Source organism: Larimichthys crocea, chromosome VII (assembly GCF_000972845.2).
Source record: "Larimichthys crocea isolate SSNF chromosome VII, L_crocea_2.0, whole genome shotgun sequence".
Lineage (NCBI taxonomy): Eukaryota > Metazoa > Chordata > Actinopteri > Sciaenidae > Larimichthys > Larimichthys crocea.
The window spans coordinates 470,324-496,211 of NC_040017.1; the positions used below are offsets into that span (position 1 = coordinate 470,324).

Consider the following 25,888-nt stretch of genomic DNA (forward strand, 5'->3'; position numbering starts at 1 on the left):
AAAATCTCTTTTTCATCAGATATCTTGTGCGCTATTTATTCCGTTTGGGACACTCCACGATCTCTATAAGCCTTGACGGGACTAGATAGCGTCTCCATTGCTAGGTTGTTATGAAGACTCTGCTGTGACTGATTGTTTATTTTGAGAGCAAATTCCCCCAAACATATCTTTTGATTATATATTTTATTTAAGTTGGTAATTGTTGTATAATCGCAATATTACACTTGAGGGTGAGCTTTCACTTATTATTGGCACTTCTTTTATTGGCACTCCTGACCGCATCACTGTCGTGCCAATAATGACGTTAGAGCACACCCTCTCATGTAATATTGCTTTAATGGAATCTATGTCTGCTTGTCATCTTGTACTTACTAACTTTGTGCTCTAGGTACAATCACCCACGAGAAGTATGTATTGCTTTATGGCACTTTGTCACACACCACCAACTATTTGACAGATTTTGATGAAACTGGATCATATTTTATTGAGAAAATGTTGTCTGGTTTTCCCTCTGATGTCCTCTGGCTGCTCCGCATCAACTATTTACAGAGTTTCCTGATGGACAATGAAGTAAACTGCTGCCAACTGTAGCTGCTGTTAGCTAATGTTAGATCACTTTGTTAGCCAGGCTGCCCAGACTGTGGGTTCAGAGCACCGGGGGAGTGTTAGTGTTTGTATCACAGGCATTTTGGACCACTGGGAAGAAGAGGTTTTCAGGCCTGGAGCACAGGAGCATGCTGATGATGAGCAGAGCCAGTGTAGCCAGTAATGTTAGCTGGCTGTTACGTCTTCTGTTGTTGCACTTGCTTAATGTTTAGCTCACTGACTACTTTTTGATCAGAAATAATGTAATCAGAAATAATGCACGTGTACATGTGCTTTAAACCTTTAAAACAGCAAATGAAATCCTTCCATGTATTATTATAGAAGTGATTATGGATCGTATCTCGTATCCTGTATGATTCTGTCTCATCCCCTTCAAAAGATAATTTGTGGGGGTCACCCAAATAAAATAAAATAACATATTGTATAGCAAAGAAAGCTCTCAGTGATATTAATCCTTTGATGACATTCGACAATGTCAACGCATGTGCACTATAGACTATATACTCTGTTTCTCTACATGATAAAAGGCTCAGTTACCTCAGTAACATGGGAGTGTATTTCTATCTCATTGTTCTTTTAGGCCTAAAGCAGACATGTTGACTGTTGACACTAAAGTTGTTGTAATTTCGATAAATCTAAATTAAAGAAAAATCAAAGTAGTTATTGTTATGTCACTACATCAATCTTTTCATCTTCTACAGTACGTGCTCACTGGTTGAGATAATTCTGAGTATAATGATATGCTATAAGTATAAGTGTACAGTATATTATCTGTCATTTGTTAGTGAATGGATGCTGAAATGTGCCACACAATTGTATTCACTCTGTATTGCGAGTGTTGTAACAATCCTTCTTGCTCCTTTGGGGCTGGGTATGTCAGAATGAAAGCATTTATTTATGCAGTTTTTCTCATTTCCAATACGGAGGCAATTACGCTCGTAATAGAAAGGATTTGATGACTCATCAAACCCCATACACCCAAAACATGAATTAGCAGGCCGGTCGTGAGGGAAGGCAGCAGAATGAGAGAAGCGGGGTGCGGTCTCTCCTGCGGGAGAGCAGCTTGCATCCTCTGCTCGATTTTTGTGTTTCCACAGACAGAAGTGCGATTAACGTACCCCCTGAGATTAACTTTACAGCTGCTAATCCATGCCATCCCTGCAGTATTAGGTTATAGGTTATATGCTATAGGTTAACATGTTAATTTGTCAGAATGAAGTGTACAAAAAGCTTTTGGAGGTATAAAACCTCATGACTCGCAGCGTTTCCTCTGAGGCTAAGGCTTTTCCTCTAAAAGCAGACTATTACACCCATAAAGCAGCAGTTTTCCCAGCATCACACAGAGTTATGTTGTTGTTGGTCATTATATTCCACTGTAATATCCACTATATTCACCTCACAGAGGAAAACACAGCCACAAAAGCTCAGAGCGGATATGAGTTCTTACTGCAGATGGATTTTCTCTCTCTCACTCACTCTCTCTCTCTCTAAAACTAATGAAGATATTCACTGGGGTTTGTTTACATGACCACTCATTTGCATGAATGCAGTAGTTTTTCAGAAAAGCCTTTAATTTTGTTAACCAAGAAGTCAGCACATTACTAAAACTTATTAAACCACATACATCGAAATGAGTACAAAGCAGATTCTCTGTATGTTTACTCGAATAATTGTGGTGCTTTTACCATCAGCCCCTAAAAAGCTCATTATGGCCGAGCATTAATGCAGCAATTACAGAGGGAGGGAGATGACTAATGGATGGGTCACAGCTAGAAAGAGACTATTTACCTCCTTTTCTCCCTCATTTTCTGCATATGACTCCATTCATTCATTTATCTGGGCCACTTCTGAGTTTCTGCTCCATCTAATATCTAATGTCCTGTTGGAATAAGGCGTACATGTAACATACAGTATATATATGATATAAAGTATATAGATAAATATTAAACCTTTTCAAGAAAACTCTTTCTGTGAACCTTAAAACCTCATGACAACCAGCCATAATTGCCTAATTGTTTATTGCTCTTATATTTATTTCAAAAACATAATGTAAAACAGTAGTTCAAGTAAATGTTCTCTCGTAAAGTCTGTAATGTGATGAAACAAAAGCAGTAGAGCTCTGAATGTGGACAGGGTGAGCAGAAAAACACTAACCCTCAAATTCCACCGGGTGTGGATGCGCCGCCTTGCGTGTGCGCTGCAGCGATATGCGGCCATACTAGTTATTGTTTCAAACCCCATGGGCTCCGCCCGGTTCAGAGCACTGGCGGAAGCTAGACACAGAAACAACATAGAGAATCCGGTGGATTTTCAAGATAAAATACCCCATGCAAACTGCTGGTCGTAAAAACAGACAAAAGCTAAACAAATTAAAAAATATGTAGCATATTTACACATGTAGAAGCATGTTTAGAAGCACATAAACCAAAAAAAATGATCAAATCTGAGCAAGTAAACAAAGTCCGGCGGGACTTGAAGTTGTGTGCAGGACAGACCAAAACAGCGTCACAGCCGCAACGTGACAGAGACGTGCCTGTTGGGGTTATAAAAGACTTACCTGAAAAAAAAAATCAAACAGTTACCTGATGAAGTCCTGTATGGAGGTTGAGTCTGATTCAGCCTGGGCCCTTGAGATAGAGCCCAGCCCATCTCTATCTCTGTGATTTCCCTGTAACCCTCCAGCTGTCATTTACAGCAGAAATGCCAAAATATCATAAATCCACTGGCACTATTATTGTCTGTGGTGTAATACAGTGTATAGCGATACGGAAGTTCTACAGTTAGTAAAAAACAATGTTCTCCATCCATCCATTTTCTTCCACTTATCTGGGGACGGGTTTTGGTGGCAGCAGGTTTAGCAGGGCACTCCAGGCGTCCCTCTCCCCATTAACACATTCCAACTCCTCCTGGGAGATCCTGAGGCCTTCCCAGGCTAGATGGCCATGTCCAGAGGGTTCTGGGTCTGCCTCCCAGTTGCACCTATAAGCACCCAGGGGGGTATGTGGTTCCTCCATCTTGTGCTCATGATGTATTCATATTTAGTATTAGAAATGTCATATCTATGTTGTTCATCTCTTGCACAAACTAGAAATTGTTTGTGCTGTATTCATTATTTACATTCTGTTGCTGTACAGAAATTGTTTGGCAGTCTGCAGTTACAACCCACCATTTTTTGGCAGATTTCTATCACTACTTTTCTACTGCAGAGAGACAATTTCCCCCACAGTGGTCATTAAAGTTTATATGATCTTCTCTTCATCGATAATGAACGGACAACACAAGTACCCGTGGTGTGAAGGGCACACTCAGGGAGCAGCTGCTCGCATGATGCTTCCTCCAACCCTCTAAATATTTAAAGGTGTTGTGGGTGGCCAGCAATTGTACCTCACTTCTGAAAATGACATTTCAGGTAACTGTGTTGCTTCTGATTTAATAAGCAGCCGTCATCTCTCCCCTAGAACAAGAGATACAGAGGAAAGTGTTCGCTAATAACATTATCTCTACACACAAGTCCATTAGCAAAACTCTGAAAGCCTGGGGGTGGAATGAAGAGATGAGTCGCAGCGACATGTTGACATTTGTGTAGATCCAGAGAGCTCTTTATGCTGTAGATTCACATAATTGTTTTCTTTATATTCTTGTGCTTAGCGCATTGGAACAAAAATTACATTTTACATACTGCACACATTGTCTACTAATTGGTAAATCTAACAGCTTTTTCAGAGGAAAATCTAATGGGTAATTTTCTATGATATTTACCATGCATGTTCTTGCTCAGCAGAGAATATACCTTCACGTCACAAGCTTTCCTTTAGTGGCATCCTGCCAAAATGTCAATTTTGCACCAAAATATCTTCATAGTGTCATAAGCACGCTGAGCACATTGTCAATTTGGAGTCCCAAAAAGTCATGAAAATCTCTGGCAGTGTTGTTCTGGCCATCGGGTAACGTCCAAAGAAGATAAACCTCCATGAACAACTGTGGGCGCTAAGGAGATTTTTTGCTGAGTGGCCACAATCATCAGTAAAGGAACTGCTTGAAGAACTGTATCATTAAATGATTTCAAACCACTCAGCCTGGCAAGAGGTCAGGTTCTAGGACTGTAGTCACCATGCCTGTAAAGCCTTTCTTTTTTTACAGAGAGCCAACTCATAACACTGTACCTTACACATACCATGGATGTACAAAGAGAACAGTGTTGGAGGTGGGGCTCTGTTCATTCTTATGGAAGCTGCTTGGTGGTGCGTGAAGCTAAAAAAAGTTTTCTGGCCATAAAATTACCCAAATTACCCGGTTCTAGTGTGCTTCCCTTCAGGCAAGCACACTAGAACCTGTAAAAACTTTCCGTTTAGTCCTCTGCTAACGCAAATGGGGACAAGATGATTCGTGCAGCTTTTCTTCTTTCAGAGTTTCCAAATGTCATTGGACCATACGGAGCAGATCTGATCAGTCATTTTGAGGGTTTTATAGCTTCTTTCACAGCGCTTATGGTAAAAAATCTTTTGGGCCAGTGTGCATCATGTAACTGACGCCATTGTTTGACATCTCTATGTAAAATTGGCTTTGAAGCCTGGTGCTCTTCCTGGGTGCTTGATATATACAGTGCATGATATAAACCATTTTAATTTTGGGGGGTTTCTTTAAACCAATAACAATTGTCTTCTATGAGTCAGACTGTTGCCACCTTGAGACAAAGTTACTACAAACTGCTTGATGTTGGTGAAGGTTCTCAGTCATCCAGGTCATCTTTCTTCAAGAAGGGCTCAATCTGGGGCAACTGGACTTGGTTGTAGCTCCATGAAGATGTTTCACCTCACATCCAAGATGCTCCTTTAGTTCTGACTGACTGGTGGGGACATCCGAGTATTTAGCCAAGGCGGCTATATTTTCCACTTTTTTGTCATTGTTATTGTGATGACTGTTGAGTTCGCTCGACCAACAGTGACTCAGATTGGTATTGTGGTGTGTTTTCTTCTCCATCTTTAAATTTTGTTAATAAACTCTCCTGCTTTCCTTATGCTAGACATTTTCACTATTCTCTTTTCAACATTAACGCTCCACCTCCTTTGTCCTCTTCTCCTTTCTCCAGCTGCCATCGAGGCCTGCCTGGGTCACATGCTGAAGAGACGGGCAGCCGGTTTTCTTCGAAGCGACAAGATCGCCGCCCTCTTCACCAAAGTCGGCAAAGTCTACGACACGGCAAGCGAGGTTTGCCGCAAAGTGCAAGACCAGCTCCAGCAGCAGGCTGATCTCACCAGGTCGGTCACCCCTGCCTTTGTTTTTACTTTCTTACCAACTGGATTCATTCAGGTTTCAATTCATCCTTTTCTGATTGGAGTGTTCTCACAGAGGACCATACCTGACACCACAATCAGAATTTAATTTGTGCAAATTGAGTGATTCTGCTGTCTTAATTAGAGAGGAAGAGACACTCTTCTCCATTACAGCCCACTTTGTGATAGAAGATAATAAGACTCCTAGTGTAGCTTTAATTATGCACCAGAACATCAACTAATTAACATTAGCTACAATAAATTTACTATCAGAGGCACTTTTTAAACGTCGTGGACATAATAAGAGGAAGTCCCTTGAATATGTGCTATCTTTGTGAAAGGGTAGAGACCTTTTTCACAGCAGACGGAGAAAGAGCAGGTGTGATTATTAACGTTAATGATGGTTCCACTTATATTACAGTGTCCTGGTAAGCCATGCCGCTGAGTCAGAATGCACATAACTACAACTAAATGTCATTATTTTTACAGATGCACTATGCAAAAAAGCATCATCTATGCAGCACCAGCAAAATTAGCAACATGTTCAGTCATATTTTCTGTGCTGTTACACAACATTTAACATTTCAATATGCAGTTCTAGTATGGATAGATAGAAAATAAACTGTGCTGGGCAAATCTAAATCAAGATTCTGTTGCTGCATTGCCGATTTCTCTCCATAAATGTTTTCAGAAACAAATTTTACTTTGTAGCTGCCATTTTTTCCTGCTTTGAAAACAGATGAGCAAAGCCAAGCACCACCCAAGTCGCAGGATGTCATCACCAGCCACCAGCGCTCAGTGCCTTCTGGTTTTTGTAGGATCTATACGTTTAAGTAAAAGAGAGTACCACAGCCATTTTCCTCTGTTTTCTCTGGTCGTGTAGCACCAATTTAAAAAAAAATATTTGTGCCTTTCTACTGCAGTCAGTTTTATGAAAAGACTATCTTTCCCACAAAACTTCCACATAATTAACATCTGCCAGTCAGTGACAAAAACAAGCACTCTTTATGACTGCAGGTGGCAACACTCTCACTCAGTGTCACACAAAGCCTGCTGTGGCGTCCTGACGCCAGTTTCTGCTAATTTAAAGTGCTTACGTACATACATCAATTTATTTAGGCATTATCATGTTTCTGTCATTCATCCTACATTATCTCCATGTAAAACACACGGCTACAGACACACTATCATCGGCAGACACAATCTCAGGTCAGATGAGTGTTTACTAAAGCTAAGCAATCTGTACACACTGTGATAAGCCTCAGGCCTGTCTAGGTGTGTGTGTGTGTGTGTGTGTGTGTGTGTGTGTGTGTGTGTGTGTGTGTGTGTGTGTGTGTGTGTGTGAGGGGGTTGGTGTGTGTACATGTGTTTGCATATGTATTTCTGTGTGTATGTGTGTACACACAGAGTATGATAAACTGCTTTATCTGCAGGCACTTAGGTACTAGCTGAGCTGTTTGCAAGCCCATTAATTGTCCATTAGCCTGAGCCACATGGCTACCACACGTCTCTCCGGGGTGGACAGAGTTTTCCAAATGGAGGAGAGAAAGCTTTGGACAACAAGCACACACACACCCAAGCACACACATCTGTACACCTGCACAAAAGATGCACAAACAATAAAACAGACAGAATGTGTAGTGAGACATCACAGCATCATGGCTGCGTCGTGTGATGTAAGTCGATGTGTTCGGGTACGCTGGGCGCTCCGTCTGCATATCAGCCACCGCCTCTCGTTCATCTGTCACATCTCATTGGCCTTTATTTCCCTAGACAGACCACACACACAACATTAAAGCTTATTATTGCATATGGATCTGGTTTACACCCCCACCCCGTCCACCAGGATGCATACATGCATCCATGCACATTTACACAGGCATGTCACCACCCCCTATCTCTCTCTTTCTCTCTCTCTCTCTCTCTCTCTCTCACTGTCATCCCACCTCAGGCTTCCATCTCTCATGTACCCTGGTTGCCGTGGCAACGGGGTTTGCGCCACTGGCAGCGAAAGAGGCAGAGAGCATGATGGGAAACGAGACAGATAGAGAGAGAGAATACGAGCAGACATCAACAGTGGAATAAAGAGTTACAGCTGTGAAGTGAGCAGTAATTACAGCAGAGCAGGACTGTGTGTGTGTGTGTGTGTGTGTGTGTGTGTGTGTGTGTGTGTGTGTGTCGAGTGAAGAGGTTGTGTTTTAGCTTTTGTTTGGCTGCCAGTGGACACTGTCCGCAGCTCCCTATCTCTTTGTGATGTATTCCTTTATAACCTTCCACTCTTCCTCCTTTTGTGATCGTTTTCCTCACCAACGGAGATGAAGGTGATAAATGATGAACACACCGCCCTCTTTCCCTCCCTCCATGCCTCTCCTTCTCTTCCTGACACACGGGGTAAAGAGCAAAACTAGCATATCATCTGCATTCATTTTGTCATGCAGCGCTAGCAGCAGACCTGCTGTGGAAACAGCTCTCATACACAATAAAAGATAATTACGCTTTATTACAACTGAGCTCTTATTTTTATAGTCAAGTAAAGTAATAGCTGAGATCTATTCAGTTTGGTCACATTGCTCAGTCCAGTGGCACGAGGAACATGAATGATCACATGATCAGATCCCAGAAAATGAGGGCAAATGGTAGCCTGCCATGTCGGATCATTTCATGTGACTTTTCAAATCTGGACCGGTGACACTGCAACCAGATCCATGATGGTTGATCTATTCAGTTTAATTTCAGCAGGGGTGCAGATGTATCAGCCAGAGCTAATGAAACATGAGCTCACAGATTTGTCTAGTTGTCATCACCACAAGACCACAGTACATGGTGCTGTGGAGAAATTGCTGAAAGTCAATGGCACCAGGTCAGGAGGAAAGAAAGTGTTCAGGAGCCCCTGATGTCTCATGCTGTAATATTTATTGAAGCTTGGCCAAGGAGAGATAGAGACATTCTCACATGCAATCAGGTATGCATATGAGTCGGTCTCTATTCTGCACCAACTCATGCTGGTGGTCAGACTTTAAACCCTTACAGATGATGCCACAAATACTATACGCCCAAAATAGTCAAAGGGAAAGCATTTACCCATGTTAGTGTTACCTTCAACTCATTCTAGTCTGGAAACACTATTGTCAGTTCATGCTAATGGAACATCAACACGTAGCTATCTATGTATTATGTCTAGGAGGCCACTAGTTTCTTCGACCCTGCTCAGCAGGGAACTCTGAAATAGACTGGCACCTGCACTCCTTCAGCATTCCAAGCAACAGCCTTGCATGCCAAAGAGAGAGCGTCTTCTCTGATCTGGCTTAGTGCTGTCACCATCTATAACCCCAAAGCCCTGTGTAACCAAAGGATAGAAAATTGTGCTGTGTGAGTTAGTGCGACCGTTCTGTTGTAAACTTCTCTGTCTGTGGGTTTGACCACGTTTCATGTCATATTACAATGGATCGACTTCAGTCAGAGTTACTGAAAATGACATTCATTTTTTTTAAACCACTGGTTCATAAACTGGTGGTACGCGACTTTACTCAAATGGTATTTGGAGGAATCTCTGAAAAAGGATTTTTTAATGAAATTTTTAAATGAGATTGAAATCAACAGTTTGAATGACATTAAACTAAGATGTCATTGTAATGTTATTTATGTTATTTTCCTGAAATATCTTGTTTGAATATCAGACAGATACATCGTTATTCATTCACAGAGTGTGCACCTACATCCATTAAACAAGACTGCAGTCATGGCAAGGAAGAGAAGCGCAGATCAGGACTCAGGAGCTCTGGTTCTTGTCTCGGTTCTGTTCTGTAACAGCTAACAATAATTAATCCTTTTTATAGGAAGAAACCCTCCTCCTGCGTCATCTGTCCGTAGTTGAACAAGGTCGGCCTACACTGCTGGATTTTAAAAATAGTGGTACTTGACGAATATTTTCTCAGGTGGTACATGGTGTAAAAAGTTTTAGAAACATTGTTTTAAACCATTAGTTGACTAAAAATGAATCAAATACAACTATTTTGAGAACTGATCTAAACGACACCCCACGTGCACTCACTTTTAATAAGGTAGTAGTTTAGACAATCAAGATCAACTGTTGGCTTGTTTACAACCTCTGATCGACATCGACTGCATAATTCTGGCCACAGTAGACCTCTTTGTAGTTTTTCACTCATACGTATCAACAAGTCAGTGCTAATGTAATATGTCTTAAAACTGGTGGGGGGCCACACAGTGGAAAAGGTTCTGTGTGGGTCACCTCAAGGAGAAAAAACATCCAGCTCGAAGCAAATTAAACTCATTATATAAAGAGTCCAATAAGATGATCTGAGTTTTCTGTGTGACTCTGACTTGATATAGATGGCAAAGACATTAAAATTTATACCAACAACCTTTTTTTTTTTTACAAATAGCCATTGGCCATTAGGTTATATCTTAGTTTGTTTTTTAAATGTAGGCTAATTAGATTTAAGGCAGCCGTATACTTCAAAGTTTTAATATCAAATACAGTGTATACACAGTAGAAAATATCAAATCAGTGTCTACAACAACTTCCTTCCACAGACTTTTTCCTGCCATTCTTTGGACAGCATCCTGAACCCTTCATATATCACAAACACTGTATTTTCACACCATCAGTTTTGACATATTATGTTTATACTTCAACACACAGATCAAATACACTATAACAAATACTACTACTACAAATACATCTACAACCGTAGCTGTTACACCCTTCACACAGGAAATGTCAGTCTGTGCCTCCACATAAAATGCAACACGACGAGTGGTATATATAAAGTGAAAATTCACATCATGCAAATCCATTGGCTTAATAAATCACCCTGACATATCCCTTTTCACATTCATATTCATTTGTCAGTGCAAAATGCAATCTGGTTGTAATCACTGTCATCAGTGCTGTTAGCTGCATGTTGACATTTGTTGACATTTTGAATTTGTAAAGACCGGTGACGGAGCGCAGTGTGGAGGAGGACAGACGTCGAAGTGATGTTTCCACAGAGGAGATGTACACATTTGATCAAACCTTGTATAATTATAAAAAGATTATACATTTACAGTATGTGAACAGATGTTTGGAGGCAATACATCATTATAGACTGCTTCATTTGACTATTCTATATGATGTGTGCACAATGGGGTCATGCTATATCACAGTCTCTGTATATTATCTCCAGCTATATTTTCATTTTATTATGATATTAAAGTATTCATTGTGCTCATTCAGCTAAAAGCTGCAGCTACAATGCCGGGTTTGGCTTGTCAATGCAGGCATCAATTAGAAACTTGAGACTGTCCATTTGAAGTGTACAGCAACATCAGCTCAGGTCCACAGTCCTCTGAATCTCTCTCAGTGGATCATGAGGGTGCTCTGTGGATTGACGAGGTCTAACAAGCATTTTGAATTAATTTTCTTCCTCACAAATCATTTCCAAAGCAGGAAAAGTTCAATGTTTGAAACATGCATGTCTATATCATATTTACTTACAGCTTCTTCCCTGCCTTTGCTGGTGCATAGCTTATGCTTTACTGCAGCAGCGTACAATGGCATAAAGTAGTGTGAAACCAACACTGCTTGTGTGGCTCACTCATAAAAATACTACTAAGATACTACTGAGGTCAGAAACCCTGCAGAGTAACCTTTATAATGGTGTCCATTGGAAACTGGTCCTGGACCATGTTTTATTTGCACAAATATAGTGTGCATACTATGAAGTAGTCCTTCAGCTTACAATGTTATAGGGGAATCCTCTGATTAAATCGATTTGCTCTAAAGTTTAACAGATCCTTTTTGTTAACAGTTCATTCTGCTGCTAAGTGCTGCTAAACCACAAAAGAAAACAGACACAGAAAGAAAAAGGTCTAATGGTGATCAGTGCAATTTCAGCAGGCCCCCCTGTGCACCTGTGTGGGTGTGTGGGTGTGTGTGTAGCACAAAACATAACGGATAATAATTCTGTTGTAACTTAATAACAGAAAAACAGATAAAAACAGGAAAACATGCAGACATTTGTTTTTTCACTGATGGAAATATTTAAATGAAAAGTTGGCAGATCTATTTATCTGCCTCTGACATTATATGAATTAATATGGATGTATTGCTCTAGTTAACCAGAATGTCTGACAATGAAGAAATATAGTGAAATCAGGTACAAAATGGAATTATTTGAATTCTTGAAGCAACATTTCATAGACTGATTACGTTACGTACATACGACAAAAAGTCAGTCCCAGATTTACTCTTGTCTTGAGATTTCTTGCTTGCTCACTCTACCTTTTTCTCTCCTTCTTGCATCAACGTCCTCTTCTTTCTTTCCTCCTCTGCCGTTATGGCCATAGAGCCTGCTAAGCTTGATTGCCCATGTGCCCAGCTCCGGTTCTGGCACAACACTGGCTCCGCTCCCCGTCAGCAAACCCCAGTGGCTCCTCCTTGCCCCAAGCGTTAAAACCTCCTCTTCTTCTTCCAGGTGGTCCAAAACACCTGTGGTACAAACACTAACACTCCCCCGGTGCTCTGAGCTCTGAGTGGCTAACAAACTGAGCTAACATTAACTAACAGCAGCTACAGTTGGCAGCAGTTTACTTCACTGTCTATCAGAAAACTCTGTAAATCACAGAGAGTTGAGGCAGAGTAGCCGAAAACCAGAAGATATTTTCTCCATAAAATATGATCCATTTTCACCAAAATCTGTCAAATAGTTGGCGGTGTTTGACTTAGTGTTGTAAAGCGTTACTTACTTCTTGCAGATGATAGTACTCGCAGCACAGAGTTACATAGTGTGAGAACAGACATATGAATGACAGAGACGCCATTCACCTGAAAACAAGTCAGTGTAGCATCAACATGATTTAAAAACTATTATTTCATGGTAACAAAGCTACATATTGTTGCATTAATATGTGACATATGATAGCTTGTTACCTAAGTGTCATCCAGCTGTCCCTCTGTAAAAGTATACATACTCATATTACAACAGGATTATAAACAATGAATAACACAAGCAAAAATGGATCAAGACCAATGACAAGCTTTTACTCCAACCTCCTCTGACTTCACAGTGCTATACAGTATATACAGTGAAGTCTTTACAGGCTCTTCCCCCCTGCAGCAGAGTGACTCGTTGAAACTTGATGCGCAATTGGATCACCATAGCAACAGGTTTACAACCAGTATGATAGCTCCCTTTATTCATAAAGAGCTGTCATATTGGTTGTAACGGCAGTAATTGATATGTAAGATATGAGAATACACATAGGGGGATGAACAGTCATCAAAGCTCACCAGCACGTGTGCTGCCTTAAAGTCCAGCCTGACAGCCTTTCTGTTTATTCTGTTTAGCCTATTAATGCCACAATCTGTGTCAGTGAGCTTATGAGCGATCTTGTTGACATTTGACCTGGTGAAGGTACAAGAGTTCAGGCCAGGAGGTCACCAGACCAACAAACAGACTGAGAGTATCATCCCTGTTAGAAGTGTTGAAGAGACAGTGTTTGGATAATGAAATACAACTAAACGAACATATCGTCACTGTCCCATGAAATAAATGTCCAAAAATTGTTTTTTTCATGAGATGAAAAAAAAAATAAGACCCTGTCTCTGTTTTGCATTTTGTCTTTTCTCTGACATCATCCCGATGCCCCCCTCCTCTCGAGTACTGTCACACACACTTCTTCAAAATGGTAAGGGACTGCAGAAATCGTGACTTAGCCAAAACCCCCTTACACACACACACACACAAAGTCACACACACACATGCTGGGGGACTGCTAACATCGTGACTGTGGCAGCCCCCCTCAGCACAGACACACAAACACACTCATTAGCTTGTTGAAGTGGGTGTGTGCGAGTGTTATTTGTCTGATTTCTGTTGAGATCAAACTCCGTCTGCTCCTCTCTTCAGCCTGACGTTGTGCGTCTGCCTCCATATTCGTGAAATACTTAAGCCAGCTGATTACCAACATAAAATGGCACCTTTAGTCTGAAATGGTTGAATTTATTGGTACAAGTATCCAACTACTGTGTTGACTGATAATAACTGGCATTGGCATTCATATTAATCAACTCTTTATTAAGCTGAGAGATTAAAATAAAAATAAATATGCAACTTTATGCAACAGTGTGCTGTAAAATATCATCAGATGATGTTTGTGACAGGCACATAAATCCAACACGCTGGTAACCCAAAAATAGCAGATCCTATATTTCCCATTATGCACCTCTCCAGTGTCTATACCGATATATTGGCCTATGGCAGCCATATCGGTTTGTGAGTATATGTTATCCAGTACTAAAAACTTTTTTTCGAGTATGTATTGCAGAAAAACGGCTTCATTCGTGACTTATAATTCTGAGGCAAATAGCACAGAGTAAGACAAAAGAACCAGCAATGTTGACAATGTAAAAGAATATTCTACCTCAATATTCTATTTGATTCTTACTCTAAGTATATTTGTTTAAGAAAGCAGCCTTCTGAGTACGCAGCATTTATTTTTTCCCCTCTAAAATCAGTATTAGTCTCAAAAGTCCACATTGGCCACTTAGATAAGCCTGATGACATCACTATGACATGTGGGTTATTCTCACAAAGCTGCTGCAGTGCCACAGATGACCAGCAGGTGGACTTTAACATGTTAAATTGATGAAGTGGCTCTTTAAGTTTTGTTCTGTGGAGTTAGAATGACTCCAGACGCTGACAGACAATTAGGCATTGTGCTAAATGGAAAAATATACATGTCTGTCCATCAAAGTTATACAATGTATGACAAGTATTTATTTCACTTTATTGCACAGAAAAATAGAAAGAGTGAATAAAAACTAACCTGTCTGATAAATACTGGCTTGGCTGACATCAGATCATTTTAGCAGTCACAGATAGATCTTAGAGTTTGTAATGTTTCCTTACTTCTGTTTAACATTAATAATCAGGTACCATGCTTCTTTATTCGTGTCTTACCCACTCACATACGTCTCCCGTATCACTGACGTCATTGCGCACATATATGTGTTCCCATTACAGTGTAGCAGTTTAGAAAGTTACTAATAGAGAGACTAGTAGAGATGTCCTGACCAGTTCTGTTCTACTCCTGATACTTTTTTTTTTTTGTTATCATTTTGTTCATAATAATGCTGCACTGTGCGCACTTACACTAATGAAGAGAAGAGGACTAACTTTATTAGGCAACAGCAAACCTAAAATCAATAAAGCAATAGGTGGTCGCAGAAGACATGCATTATGTGTCTGTGCTCATTCCCTCTCAACTTTCTACTCTCTACTTTGTCTAATAGGGATGTAACGATACACTCAACTCACGACTCGATTCGAGTCACGATTTTTTGTTCACGATACGATCTTTTCACGATTTTTTTTAAATCAAAATGAGCTACAGACAAATTATGACCAAATAAAATTATCTTTTTATTTGTAGGAAAAAAATCTCTCTTTACAGAAACTCTCAAACAGTTTGTGTTCTTATTAGGGCTGCCAGCAAGCAGCTGATCTGACCATTACCTTTCAGCTTGAAGCATGGGCGGACTGGGACAAAAAAATCGGCCCTGGCATTTTGGACCAGAGCAGCCCACAACAACCAGAGCAGCCCCCCCCCCAAAATAGCACGTCGGCCCACCGGGCACGATATGCCAGGTTGCCAGTTCGTCCCTGGCTTGAAGTATGAGCTAACTGACAATAAAAACAATTAAGATGATAGCTCATTAACCCTTTAATGAGAGTCCACGGCCCCGGGAAACGGCGAGGTCCAGGCGCTGTAAACGCAGAGCCGGTCGCGGCGCACCGCCTCGGAGGAAATGCGCCCGGCGGGGGGCAGCCAGCGCCGGGGAGAGGTCCCATGAGGGGATCCTCCCGCTCCCGCACGGTGCGGCCGTCCCTGACCCGAGTTTATTTCCCCGTGCAGACTGCGCGGAAGTTGCGGTGATTGGTTAAAATTGCAACACCGCCCTGAATTCACGGGGATTCACTGAAGTTGCGTTGAAGTTGCAAATCGCAACATCGTGAATTCCTGGAGGATCTGTGTTATGGTATCATTTACAGTACAGTCAGGCCTGACGCCGATTACCACTACTGCGCATGTGTGTGTGTGCGCCGGTTTCCCCTGCTGCGCGTGTGTGTGTGTGTGTGTGTGTGTGTGTGTGTGTGTGTGTGTGTGTGTGTGTGTGTGTGTGTGTGTGTGTGTGTGTGACACAGAAAGGCAGACGCGGCAGTGGAAGCTGCAGCCACAACGTAACCTATTTCTAATAAAACAAAAGACGAAAAACAACATATCCTACTTCTCTCGCATTCGCCAAGAATCGCGATTCATTTTTTCTGTCAACCGATGCGAGTCGTCACGCATTTGTACCGATTTTAATCGTGTCACGATGTATCGTTACATCCCTACTGTCTAATGAAAAATGCCCCAAAATATAATAAATAAATAATAAATGTGTATTATGACTTATTTTGATTGGTAAATATTTATAATCATGTCAGTTCTGTGTCTGCTGGGCTTTAGACACAAACCCCAAATCTCTTATTTGATATTTCTGGTTATCATCGCTCGAACCAGAGGCTGTTCTCGTCTTGTCCCAAAGCTCATATTTTTGCTCTGAGGAGCCATGAGCATGGAAGTCTTTTACCAGCCTTTTGGATATCAGTTATTGATTGGATACTGCAGCTAATCAGACTCAAAAAAGCTGCAAATTGTAACTTAACAACAAAAGGGTCACCAACAACATTCGTCATTTTTTGAAAAGGTTTCTTTTCATTATCTGTTTTTTCACCCATTAATGGATTTAAGTTTCGTCTCATTTCAATTTTCCCTCAAAGATTTTATTCTAATAAAAAATGTCCAATATTCAAAGGACACCATAATCATACTCTGAGTTGTACAATATTGAGTTTACAATCAAATGTTAATAAATACAGATGTAAATAATAAAAAAATATATAAAAACGCATTCATTCTATGGAATAGAAAAGAAACAGAAGTCCGTTCAGAGAAAGGACATCTTATTCTCAGTTTCGTCTCTTCTAACCTGAAAAACATGCAAGTACTGTAAAGGAAACGTAAATGTAATTTGGGTTGAATTCTACCTATCTCCGTAATAGTGTTGGTTAATAGTATTGTGCTTTGTGCCCTGCAGGAGAACCCAGAGCATGGGCCATGAACCTCTGAGGAGACAGGGCTCCTCCACCACCAGCTGCCCCCCTCAGCCCCTTTCCGCCCAGGCCGTAAAACACATCTGGGTCCGGACAGCTCTCTTTGAGAAAGTTCTGGACAAGATAGTGCAGTACATCGTGGACAACTCCAGGTGATTTGTTTTATCCTCTGCTCCCCGACGTTGCACAGCAGTGACTCACAGCACTCCACAACAGGCTTTGTTGTAGCTGAATGATGAACAGTCCCTTGAATTGCCTATTTAGTGTTCCTTTCTCCTCCTGTGTTCGCAGTCTGGTGGCTTTGTTCTGTGCTCTGTCTGGCTGACAACCACTGTGAGCTTCAACAAGCTATCCACACTCATGCTGCATCAGCCGCAGTGATGATGCATTACCACTTCACTGATCAAAGCCTCAGACATGAAGTGGAATGATGGGCTTCACAGACATGACAAGATGTGACATGTGAATCACACCTTTTAAATAGAGAAAAATCCAGCTTAGAACATGAGCAGTGTTGTGTGGTGCTGTTTGGGCAAATATTGAAGAATACTGTGATCAAAGGGTCCATGGGTGATGTCGAGGTTTTTGTCTGCCCCTTAGAAATTAAGTCGCATAGTAGACAATCCTGGCAACAGATAATGTTTCTGGGCTTCCAGTGTGGCCAAGAAAGACACATTTTGGCTAATCTTTATATGCAGATACCTGCATGTGAATGTGGATAAGAAAGAAAATAAGAAAGGTTTAATCCAACCTCACTCTCATTGTTCCCTGTTTCTTCATTTTAACTGCCTCCAATAGGAACAAGCTCACATACATCACACACAATGCCTCCAAAATGATCGGTCTCTCCACCCCCAACCCCAGACTGCAACAGCAAAGTCATTACACGCAGAGCACACTGTATAGTGCATGACCCCAGCCACCCCCTTAACCAATTCTTCACCCTGCTCCCATCCAGTCACAGATACAGATCCCTCGCCTGGATATGGGTGGAGCAGGAGTCTTGTCCCCTCTGCAGTCACTCAGAAAAACACCTTGTTTACTGTTGTGTGTAGGTGCACGGGATGTGTGTAGAAGTACTGTATCTGAGATCTTTTTGTGGTTGTGTTGCGGTCTTCGATGTATCTGCACTTTTATATGAGGCTATGTGCAGACTGTGGCAATAAAGATTATATATATATATATATATATAAACAATTAGTTATCTGCACGGACTCTTCACCTGCATGCAACCAAAGCATGTTCACATGAAAGAGACAGAATTCTAAGTTACATGTCAGTCAAATGTGATGGAATCAGATGCAGCAGAAGAGTACTTAAAATGATATGACGTGATGTGGTGATATCCACTAGGACATGGGTAACTATGGCAGGAAATAGGATATGAAGGGATACAGTAATATAAAATAGATAACTGTGATAGACGTGCATGTAAATGTCTCTGCAAACTCATACAGAAAAGGGCGTTCTGGGTAATCATTAGCTGTGTGATTTTGTGCACCAAGAAAGCTAAGAACCTGTCGGGAATTACAGAAACAGCAGCATTCATTTGGAGTTTGAATAATCATTATTTTGTGTGTTAGGATGGCATAATCCAGTGTCTACTGTTTGAAAAATGAGTGCAGCCATGGTGATCTTAAAAGTTTATCAGCTTTGTGATAGCAGATATCCAAAGTTAAGCCCAAAGATACACTACAGAGTTACTCCATATTCAGTCTGAAAGGCATGAAGCCTCTTTGCAGAAGGCTCTCTTGGAAATGAATCATGTGCAGAAGATATACCATATACAGCCCAGCAGGTGGACTCCTTGTTAGAAACAGATGACATTTAATCAGGTTTCCTTTGATTCACTTATTTCTGTGTGTTTATCTCTTCAGTAAATACTATGAGAGGGAAGCTCTGATGCATGACTCAGTGTTCGGACCAATCTTGGCAGCTCTACTAGGTGAGTATATTACACTGTGCTTTAACTGTCAGCATTGTCCAAATTACCAGAGGCCACAAAAAGTACCAAAGCACAGGATCCAGAACAAATGTTCCTATATTCATGTTAAACCAACGATTACGATTAGGTGAACAAAGTAAACAGTCGTTCCAGAAATTGCAGTCATAAAAATGACACAAATTCAACCAATCTCTGAACTATTTGTAAGAGTAAACAATTTAAAGGCTGACAGTGAGGCAGCAGGAGCTAGACACAAAGGTTAACTAAAAGGACATTTGGAGAGCGCAGAACTCTGCCAAGGCTTTTATGAAATGGTGCAACCATTATATATGTGGATGCATACCCTCAAATGTCCTCGGCTCATGCTACACCACCAAGTCTGAAGACAATTGAGTGTTTGAGAGTTTTTCTGTAATCTGACAAACATAACTGCTACTGGCTAATCCACACTGACTAATGAGGTTCACATGAAGCAGATATCAGCGGCAAAGCAGGGCTGATGAGGGATCAGCAACATCTGTGCAGAGCAGCACAACACACTGCGCACACCTGGTGGACAAGTGAGGAAATGCTGCTGGGACAGAAATACATAACTGTGTCCAAATGTTATAATATTACAATCATACTAATACTATTGTTTACTGGGCACTAATGCTTACAGCCCATTGTGGCAGGCAAACGTTTAATGTACTGCAGAAATGAAATATTTTCCCATGTGTTCTTTTTTGCTGTACGTTGCGCAACCTTCTGCTGTCTTTTCTATCTGTGTGCAGCTCCTTTTCTGCTGTGGGATGCATTGTGATGCAACAGTGTAAAACAATCTGCATACTTAAACCTATGGCCATATTTTCTACACTCTTAACATAGAGGCAGTACATAATGTAGTGTGCAGCTAAAACCGAAAAAGTCAGTTCAAACCAGTGATATTTACACATTTGTCTGTTTGCCTATTTCAATGATGACTTGAAGAACACCAGCTGCATTTAAACTGGAATTACAGATCAGATTATTAGTGGGTTTTGCTGACTTGCAGTTTTCAAACTAACTTAAAGGATTATGATATTCTAAATATTTTTGTATTGCAAACAAACTCATAAAAAGACCAAAACCAACAATGAATGTATCCTAAGCCAGTCTCTGATATGTCTCATTTCTCTGTGCTATGTGTGTGCTCATGAACACACACATTGTAGTTTTGTAGTATTTGGACTTGTCCTGCTGCCCCAAATATTCATTAGAGCACCAAATGTGGATTAATCCATGGATGAAAATAGTTGGTATACACAACAAATGTGCTTATATTGTAAAATGATTCAACCTTGACTCTTTGATATAGATAATAATTCATTTAATGCAATAAGGAGCTATTTTCAAGTCTTTTTCCAAGGCTGAGGCTGATTACATATCAGGTTAATGGATTCGTTGGTTAATGGGTCTTGATGTGTGTGTGCTGTGCTCTCAGTGGGGCCCTGTGCTCTGGAGTACACCAAACTGAAGACGTCGGATCATTTCTGGACAGACCCCTCAGCCAACGAGCTGGTTCAACGCCACCGCATCCACGGGGCCCACCGGGGCCAAGATACCTCAGCTGGCCGCAGGCCTGCTCTTGGGGTGAGTGTGGAGGCAGATTTAGCTGAGCTGCTTCAGTCGTCAGGGAGATGCTGGTGTACGGGGGTGGGTAGGAGTGATCGCTGAGGATGTGTGGGATGGGATGGGAGTTGTTGTAAAAGTAGTTAGTTGTATAAGAATCTTCTAGAAAAGAAACGTTCTCTATCTTTTCTGTTCTAGATCCGTAAGAGGCAGTCCAGTGGCAGCATGTCAGAGGACCGCTTTGCTGCGTCAGCGAGGGAGTATGTGGAGTCCCTTCACCAAAACTCTAGAACACACCTTCTCTACGGCAAAAACAACGTGCTGGTGCAACCGGTACGGCTGCTTTTCTTTTCTTTTTTAAGTATATTTTTGGGGCTTTTTATGCCTTTAATGGACAGGACAGTTGAAGAGAGACAGGAAGCGGGGGGCAGAGAGAGGGGGAATGACACGCAGTAAAGGGCTGTCCGATGCGGGATTCAAACCGGGGCCGACTGCAGCGAGGACTCTAGCCTCTATACATGGGGCACCTGCACAACCCACTACGCTACGGACCACCCCACGGCTGCTTTTCTATACAGAACCTTTGCTGTTTTGTCTGACCATCTACTGGAATCTGATTAATTTCCTCCATAATTTTACAGAACCAACACAGTGTCTGTGCTACATTTGAAATGTGTGTTAAAGGGTCAGTTCTTTTTGTTTTTCAATATAAGTCATATAATAACAATAACCCTGTATTCCTGGAAACATTGGGCCTTTCTCATGAGACGTTCAAACTCACAAATAAACCTTAACTTGTGCATAAAAACAAATTAAGAGCTTTTGTCAGGTTCATCAACTGCCCTAGCTAGTTAGCATGGATATATACGGTATGCTAGTAGCTGATTTAGGGTTAGGGTTAGGGTTAGGGATGCCAGGAGCCAAACCTGGCAAGAAAACCACCTTGGTACTGGACTCCTTGTCAAACTGGCCTCGGTCCTGGTTCAGCTGTGTTCAACGTGCTTTCTGTATCAATCCTGTATTAAAAATTACATAATTGACCAAATGACACTTATTGACAACAGTTATAAACATTCATAAAGACTTCATCTGTTTAGTGTGTTTCAGAAAGCATCAGTTTAGACATCAGACGATAACTAAAGCAGTGATCTCCTGCTGTCATAGATCAAACATGTAGGCACTGTCAGCATGTTACATCGATCTGTAAACTGCACTAACTGTACACTATGAATAAATGACATAATATCAGTATTACAGCTACACTGTGCCTCGAGCTCCGAGCTCTGCATCTTGACTTTATGTAATATTTGTGATAAAAACTGAAATCAGATGAAACAGGTCTTCATGTGCTGCTGTGAGGCCCTGAAGCTAGTGTTGCTTTCATATAAAGACCTACATACATGCAGTACAGCACTTTGCACCCACTCTGCTGTACAGATAAATTGCAAATTATGGTTATTTTCATCTATTATAGTGCTGCGCGCACACACAGCATTTTGTATGTGTGATCTTTGAAATGAAAGCTGTCTTTCTCCTGTCTGTAATGTGCTCTGCGCTGCCAAGTAGCTCTGGCATGTTTGACCCTGGGAATGTATAATGAGCACATATTTGCCTCCCACAACGCTCAGCCTTTGACAGAGCCATGCTAACACACATGACTGAGTGCTCATACAGATAAATGCAGCATGTTAAATGTTACCGTATATGATTCTACTCTGCTTCTGTAATGCCGGAACATTTCCAACCATAGTCCATATAAAATACATGTATTTTATAGTTCTGTTCATTCATGGATTTAACAAACAGGATCCAGTGTGTTGATTAGTGAGCTGTAGAGGTATTAGTAGGCATACTTCTACTAACTTTGGACACCATGACTCCAAACTTAACATATAGACACGAGAGTGGTATCAATGTTCTCATTTAGTTCTTGCAAAGAAAGCTAATGACAGTCCAAAAAGCAAGTTTTCAGGTGGTTGAACAGTTTTCCTCTCTGTTTTGTGCTCCAAACTCTAAAACCCGACTCTCTCGTCGTGTCTTTCCTTCTTCTTTCTCTTCCTTCTTTCATGGCAGAAGAAGGACATGGAGGTGTTGCGTGGCTACTTGTCCCTCCACCAAGCTGGGGATAACCTCACCCTGAAGTGGACACCCAACCAGCTCATCAATGGCACGCTGGGAGACTGTGACCTGGAGAAGAGGTAGCCAAAACACAGCCACTGTATATTTAGAGACAGTGGCAGACTCAGGATTTTTGAGTCCAACAGAATTCATAGATAATATATAAATGATCTAACTCCTCCTTGTGAAAAATATGTAATAATAACACTAACAATGACCTCCGAGGCTTCATTTTACACACTGTACTAATCCAAAACATTTCTCTCTGTGTCAGTATTTACTGGGACTATGCACTGACTGTCCCTCTGCGCCAGATAGTCTGTATCCACTGTCACCAACGCAGTGAGTGTTGTGCTACTTTCTAGCAATACATCCTCATTGTCACACTGCATCCCCTTATATTAGAGTGTTCTGTCATGAAATTATGTCATATCTATTCTGTCCCATTTCTCTTTTTCTTTTCCTATCACATTCCTGGATAATGTTTTGTGTTTTGTTTGACAGCTGATTGTGGTGGTACGCTGGTTCTAGTCAGTCAGGATGGGATCCAGCGGCCACCGCTCCACTTCCCCCCTGGTGGTCACCTCCTGGCCTTCCTCTCCTGTCTGGAAACAGGCCTTTTGCCGCGGGGTCAGCTGGAGCCCCCCCTCTGGTCACAGAAAGGCAAGGTGTGTCACTTTGTTCAAGCTGTATGAACAACTAAACTTAAAGCGACATTTATAAGAATCCCTGGCCAGTGTCGATAGTGCAGATAAGATGTACACAAATTCATAGAGTGAGGACTTCCAGTCCAAAGTACTTCTCAAACTGTCTAGACCAGCAACCTTCACCCAAATGCAACCACACCAAGTGGTACAGATATACAGTGTGAGCTGCAGTGTTGTGACTGCATAACATACAAGTCTAAATTACAAAGGGGGTTTGGAACAGTCTCAACTGTGTTTGCTTTCCTACTGGAGAAGCCAATTTGCCATCAGTTAAGTAATCAGCATTCATGAAGCTCTCTCCAGGGAGTCCAGGGATCCAATGATCTTTGATACTGATACAGTTTAGTGTTATATTTATTATATAATAAATATCATTGTAGTGATCTCCTGGGCTGATTCAGTTGGCTACAGTATGTATTCTTTATGTTGGCTTCATGTGTATGAAGCTAGTTAACATTCACTTTACTACATGCACATTTTTGCATGCATTCATTTGAAATTGAAGACAACAATGGAAGCATACAGATGGACCATGCACAGTGTGATTGAAGTGGGCTGTGAAATATGCAAAACTTTGTTAAAAGTTCCTTTGTGTCTGAGTGTATGAGCTCAGATCTAGTTGCTGTTGGGATCACTTGGTCTTGGATCAGTGTTTTTTCTTCATTTTAAAGGTCCAGTTTTTCGAGAGTTATTTCTAGAGGCGTAGCTGCTGATTGCAGCCCTTTGCATCACCATCTCCTTCCTAGCATGAAGGAGATGGTGATAACATGAAAACAATACGATGAACATGAATACAAAACGATAAAAACAATAAAAACATTAAACTCCCTATCTAGAGTCCGTCTTTTTAGTTTGTCTGTTCTGGGCTACTGTAGAAACATTTTTTCGCGGACTCGCTGTTTCACGGATTTTTTCAGTGTAATTCTGCATGCTTTTTTTACAGCGTACTGTACAGTATGAACGCGCATTGTGTTCTGCGTCCTGATTGGCTAAGTGAGAACCGCACGTGTGTTCTGCGTGTAAAAATGTGGTTAGGGGTTTTACGGCCTTAAAACATGTATAATAATTGTAAAACTTACTTCGCGGATTTCGTTTATTGCGGGTTATTTTTAGAACGTATCCCCCGCAATAAACGAGGGACCACTGTATACACTAATGAAAACAAAATGAATGTTAGATTGTAGTAATAGATCCTTCTAAATGTGCACACTGGACATTTAATGGATGTTAAAACTTGCACTGAAAAATAAGTCACATGTCCTTTTCAGGTCAGTAACTTTGGGTTTTTGTATTTAATGATGATTTTGGTGGTCTAGATGACCACAATTTGATAATTACCATTTGTTTCCTTGCCACCCCACTATCCAAAAGAGTGCAGCTTTAATGTTTGGTCTCCTTTAATATTACATATATATTGTATATTAGATACTACATCTTAGTTGGGTGTTCTATAAACTCAAATGTGGTATATCACATTTTGTGTAAATATCAATATTAGCACCACTTTTCCATTGTTGTCAACAACAACTTGCTAACCAAATTACATTCATCTGAAATGATCTTTTTCTGTTTAATGACTTAAAACAAAGTGGAAGTTTCCTCTTGTACACTTAAATCCATTTGTGTGTGTTCTTCAGGGAAAAGTGTTCCCTAAACTGAGGAAGAGGAGCAGTGCTGCCAGACTCCTCGACCAGGACAGGAACAGTGAAGAGGAGACAGCTGCTGATTACGTGTTCCGCATCGTCTACCCTGGATACCGCTACGATGCCAGTAAGTAACACTTACATTGTCATGCACACAGAGTATCCCTAAGGCAGTATCATCTGCGCACAGAAAAATTTAATCGTCCATCTACAGTTAACACTGCTTTTGTCTTTTGAGAATGAAGTACTGCATATCTGCTTAAACTTTGTCTTCCCATGATGTGATTACAAAGTAGGGGTGTAGTGTGGTGTCTTTTCCACGATACTCTTCCCGAGGTCTGTAGGGTGGCACTGTTCTAACTGTGTTCTCTGTTGTCCCACTGGTGCAAGCAGTCACTATAAACTACCACCACACCACGGGCAGCCGCGCTCCGTCGCTGGACGATGACGAGGAAGAGGAAGATAGGCTCCATGCAATGATCTCAATGATCTGCTCGCGGAACCTCACAGACCCTAATGTCATGAAAGGTTTTTATCACCTTAACACACCCACGCAACCCCACTGCCCCACCCCACCCCACCTCCACTCCTGAGACCTCATCCCCCCGGCTTGAGATATCCCTCCCGCCTCCCACCCCTCATCATGCCCCTTCAGGCACTCCTCCCTTCCCCTCTCCCAACCCCACCTCCCTCAGCTCCGTCTGCCTGTGTGTGTGCTGCCTGAGGCTGAGCCCAACAGTGTGGAATAGGCTGGGGTTGGCTGTGTTGACAAGGACATGGGGAAGCTCAGGTTGATCAACACTAACATTTTTGGGATGACAGAATGATACACATCATA

The 25,888-nt window shown here is 41.4% G+C and overlaps 1 protein-coding gene across 4 annotated transcripts in view; it reads left to right on the forward strand.

The window, feature by feature from the left end:
• Window positions 1–25,888, forward strand: part of sgsm2 (small G protein signaling modulator 2) — a 94,922-nt gene that overhangs the window by 52,217 nt on the left and 16,817 nt on the right. The window contains exons 3-12 of one of the 4 annotated variants that reach the window (XM_019259381.2): window positions 5,696–5,864; window positions 17,032–17,199; window positions 18,925–18,992; window positions 20,455–20,603; window positions 20,781–20,915; window positions 22,656–22,780; window positions 22,975–23,042; window positions 23,205–23,368; window positions 25,045–25,177; window positions 25,441–25,578. In XM_019259381.2, the coding sequence (XP_019114926.2) occupies window positions 5,696–5,864; window positions 17,032–17,199; window positions 18,925–18,992; window positions 20,455–20,603; window positions 20,781–20,915; window positions 22,656–22,780; window positions 22,975–23,042; window positions 23,205–23,368; window positions 25,045–25,177; window positions 25,441–25,578 (1,317 nt within the window). Of the gene's footprint in view, window positions 1–5,695; window positions 5,865–12,534; window positions 13,575–17,031; window positions 17,200–18,924; window positions 18,993–20,454; window positions 20,604–20,780; window positions 20,916–22,655; window positions 22,781–22,974; window positions 23,043–23,204; window positions 23,369–25,044; window positions 25,178–25,440; window positions 25,579–25,888 lie in introns of those variants that run through there. The other 3 variants (XM_019259382.2, XM_019259384.2, XM_019259383.2) reach the window with 3 other exon arrangements.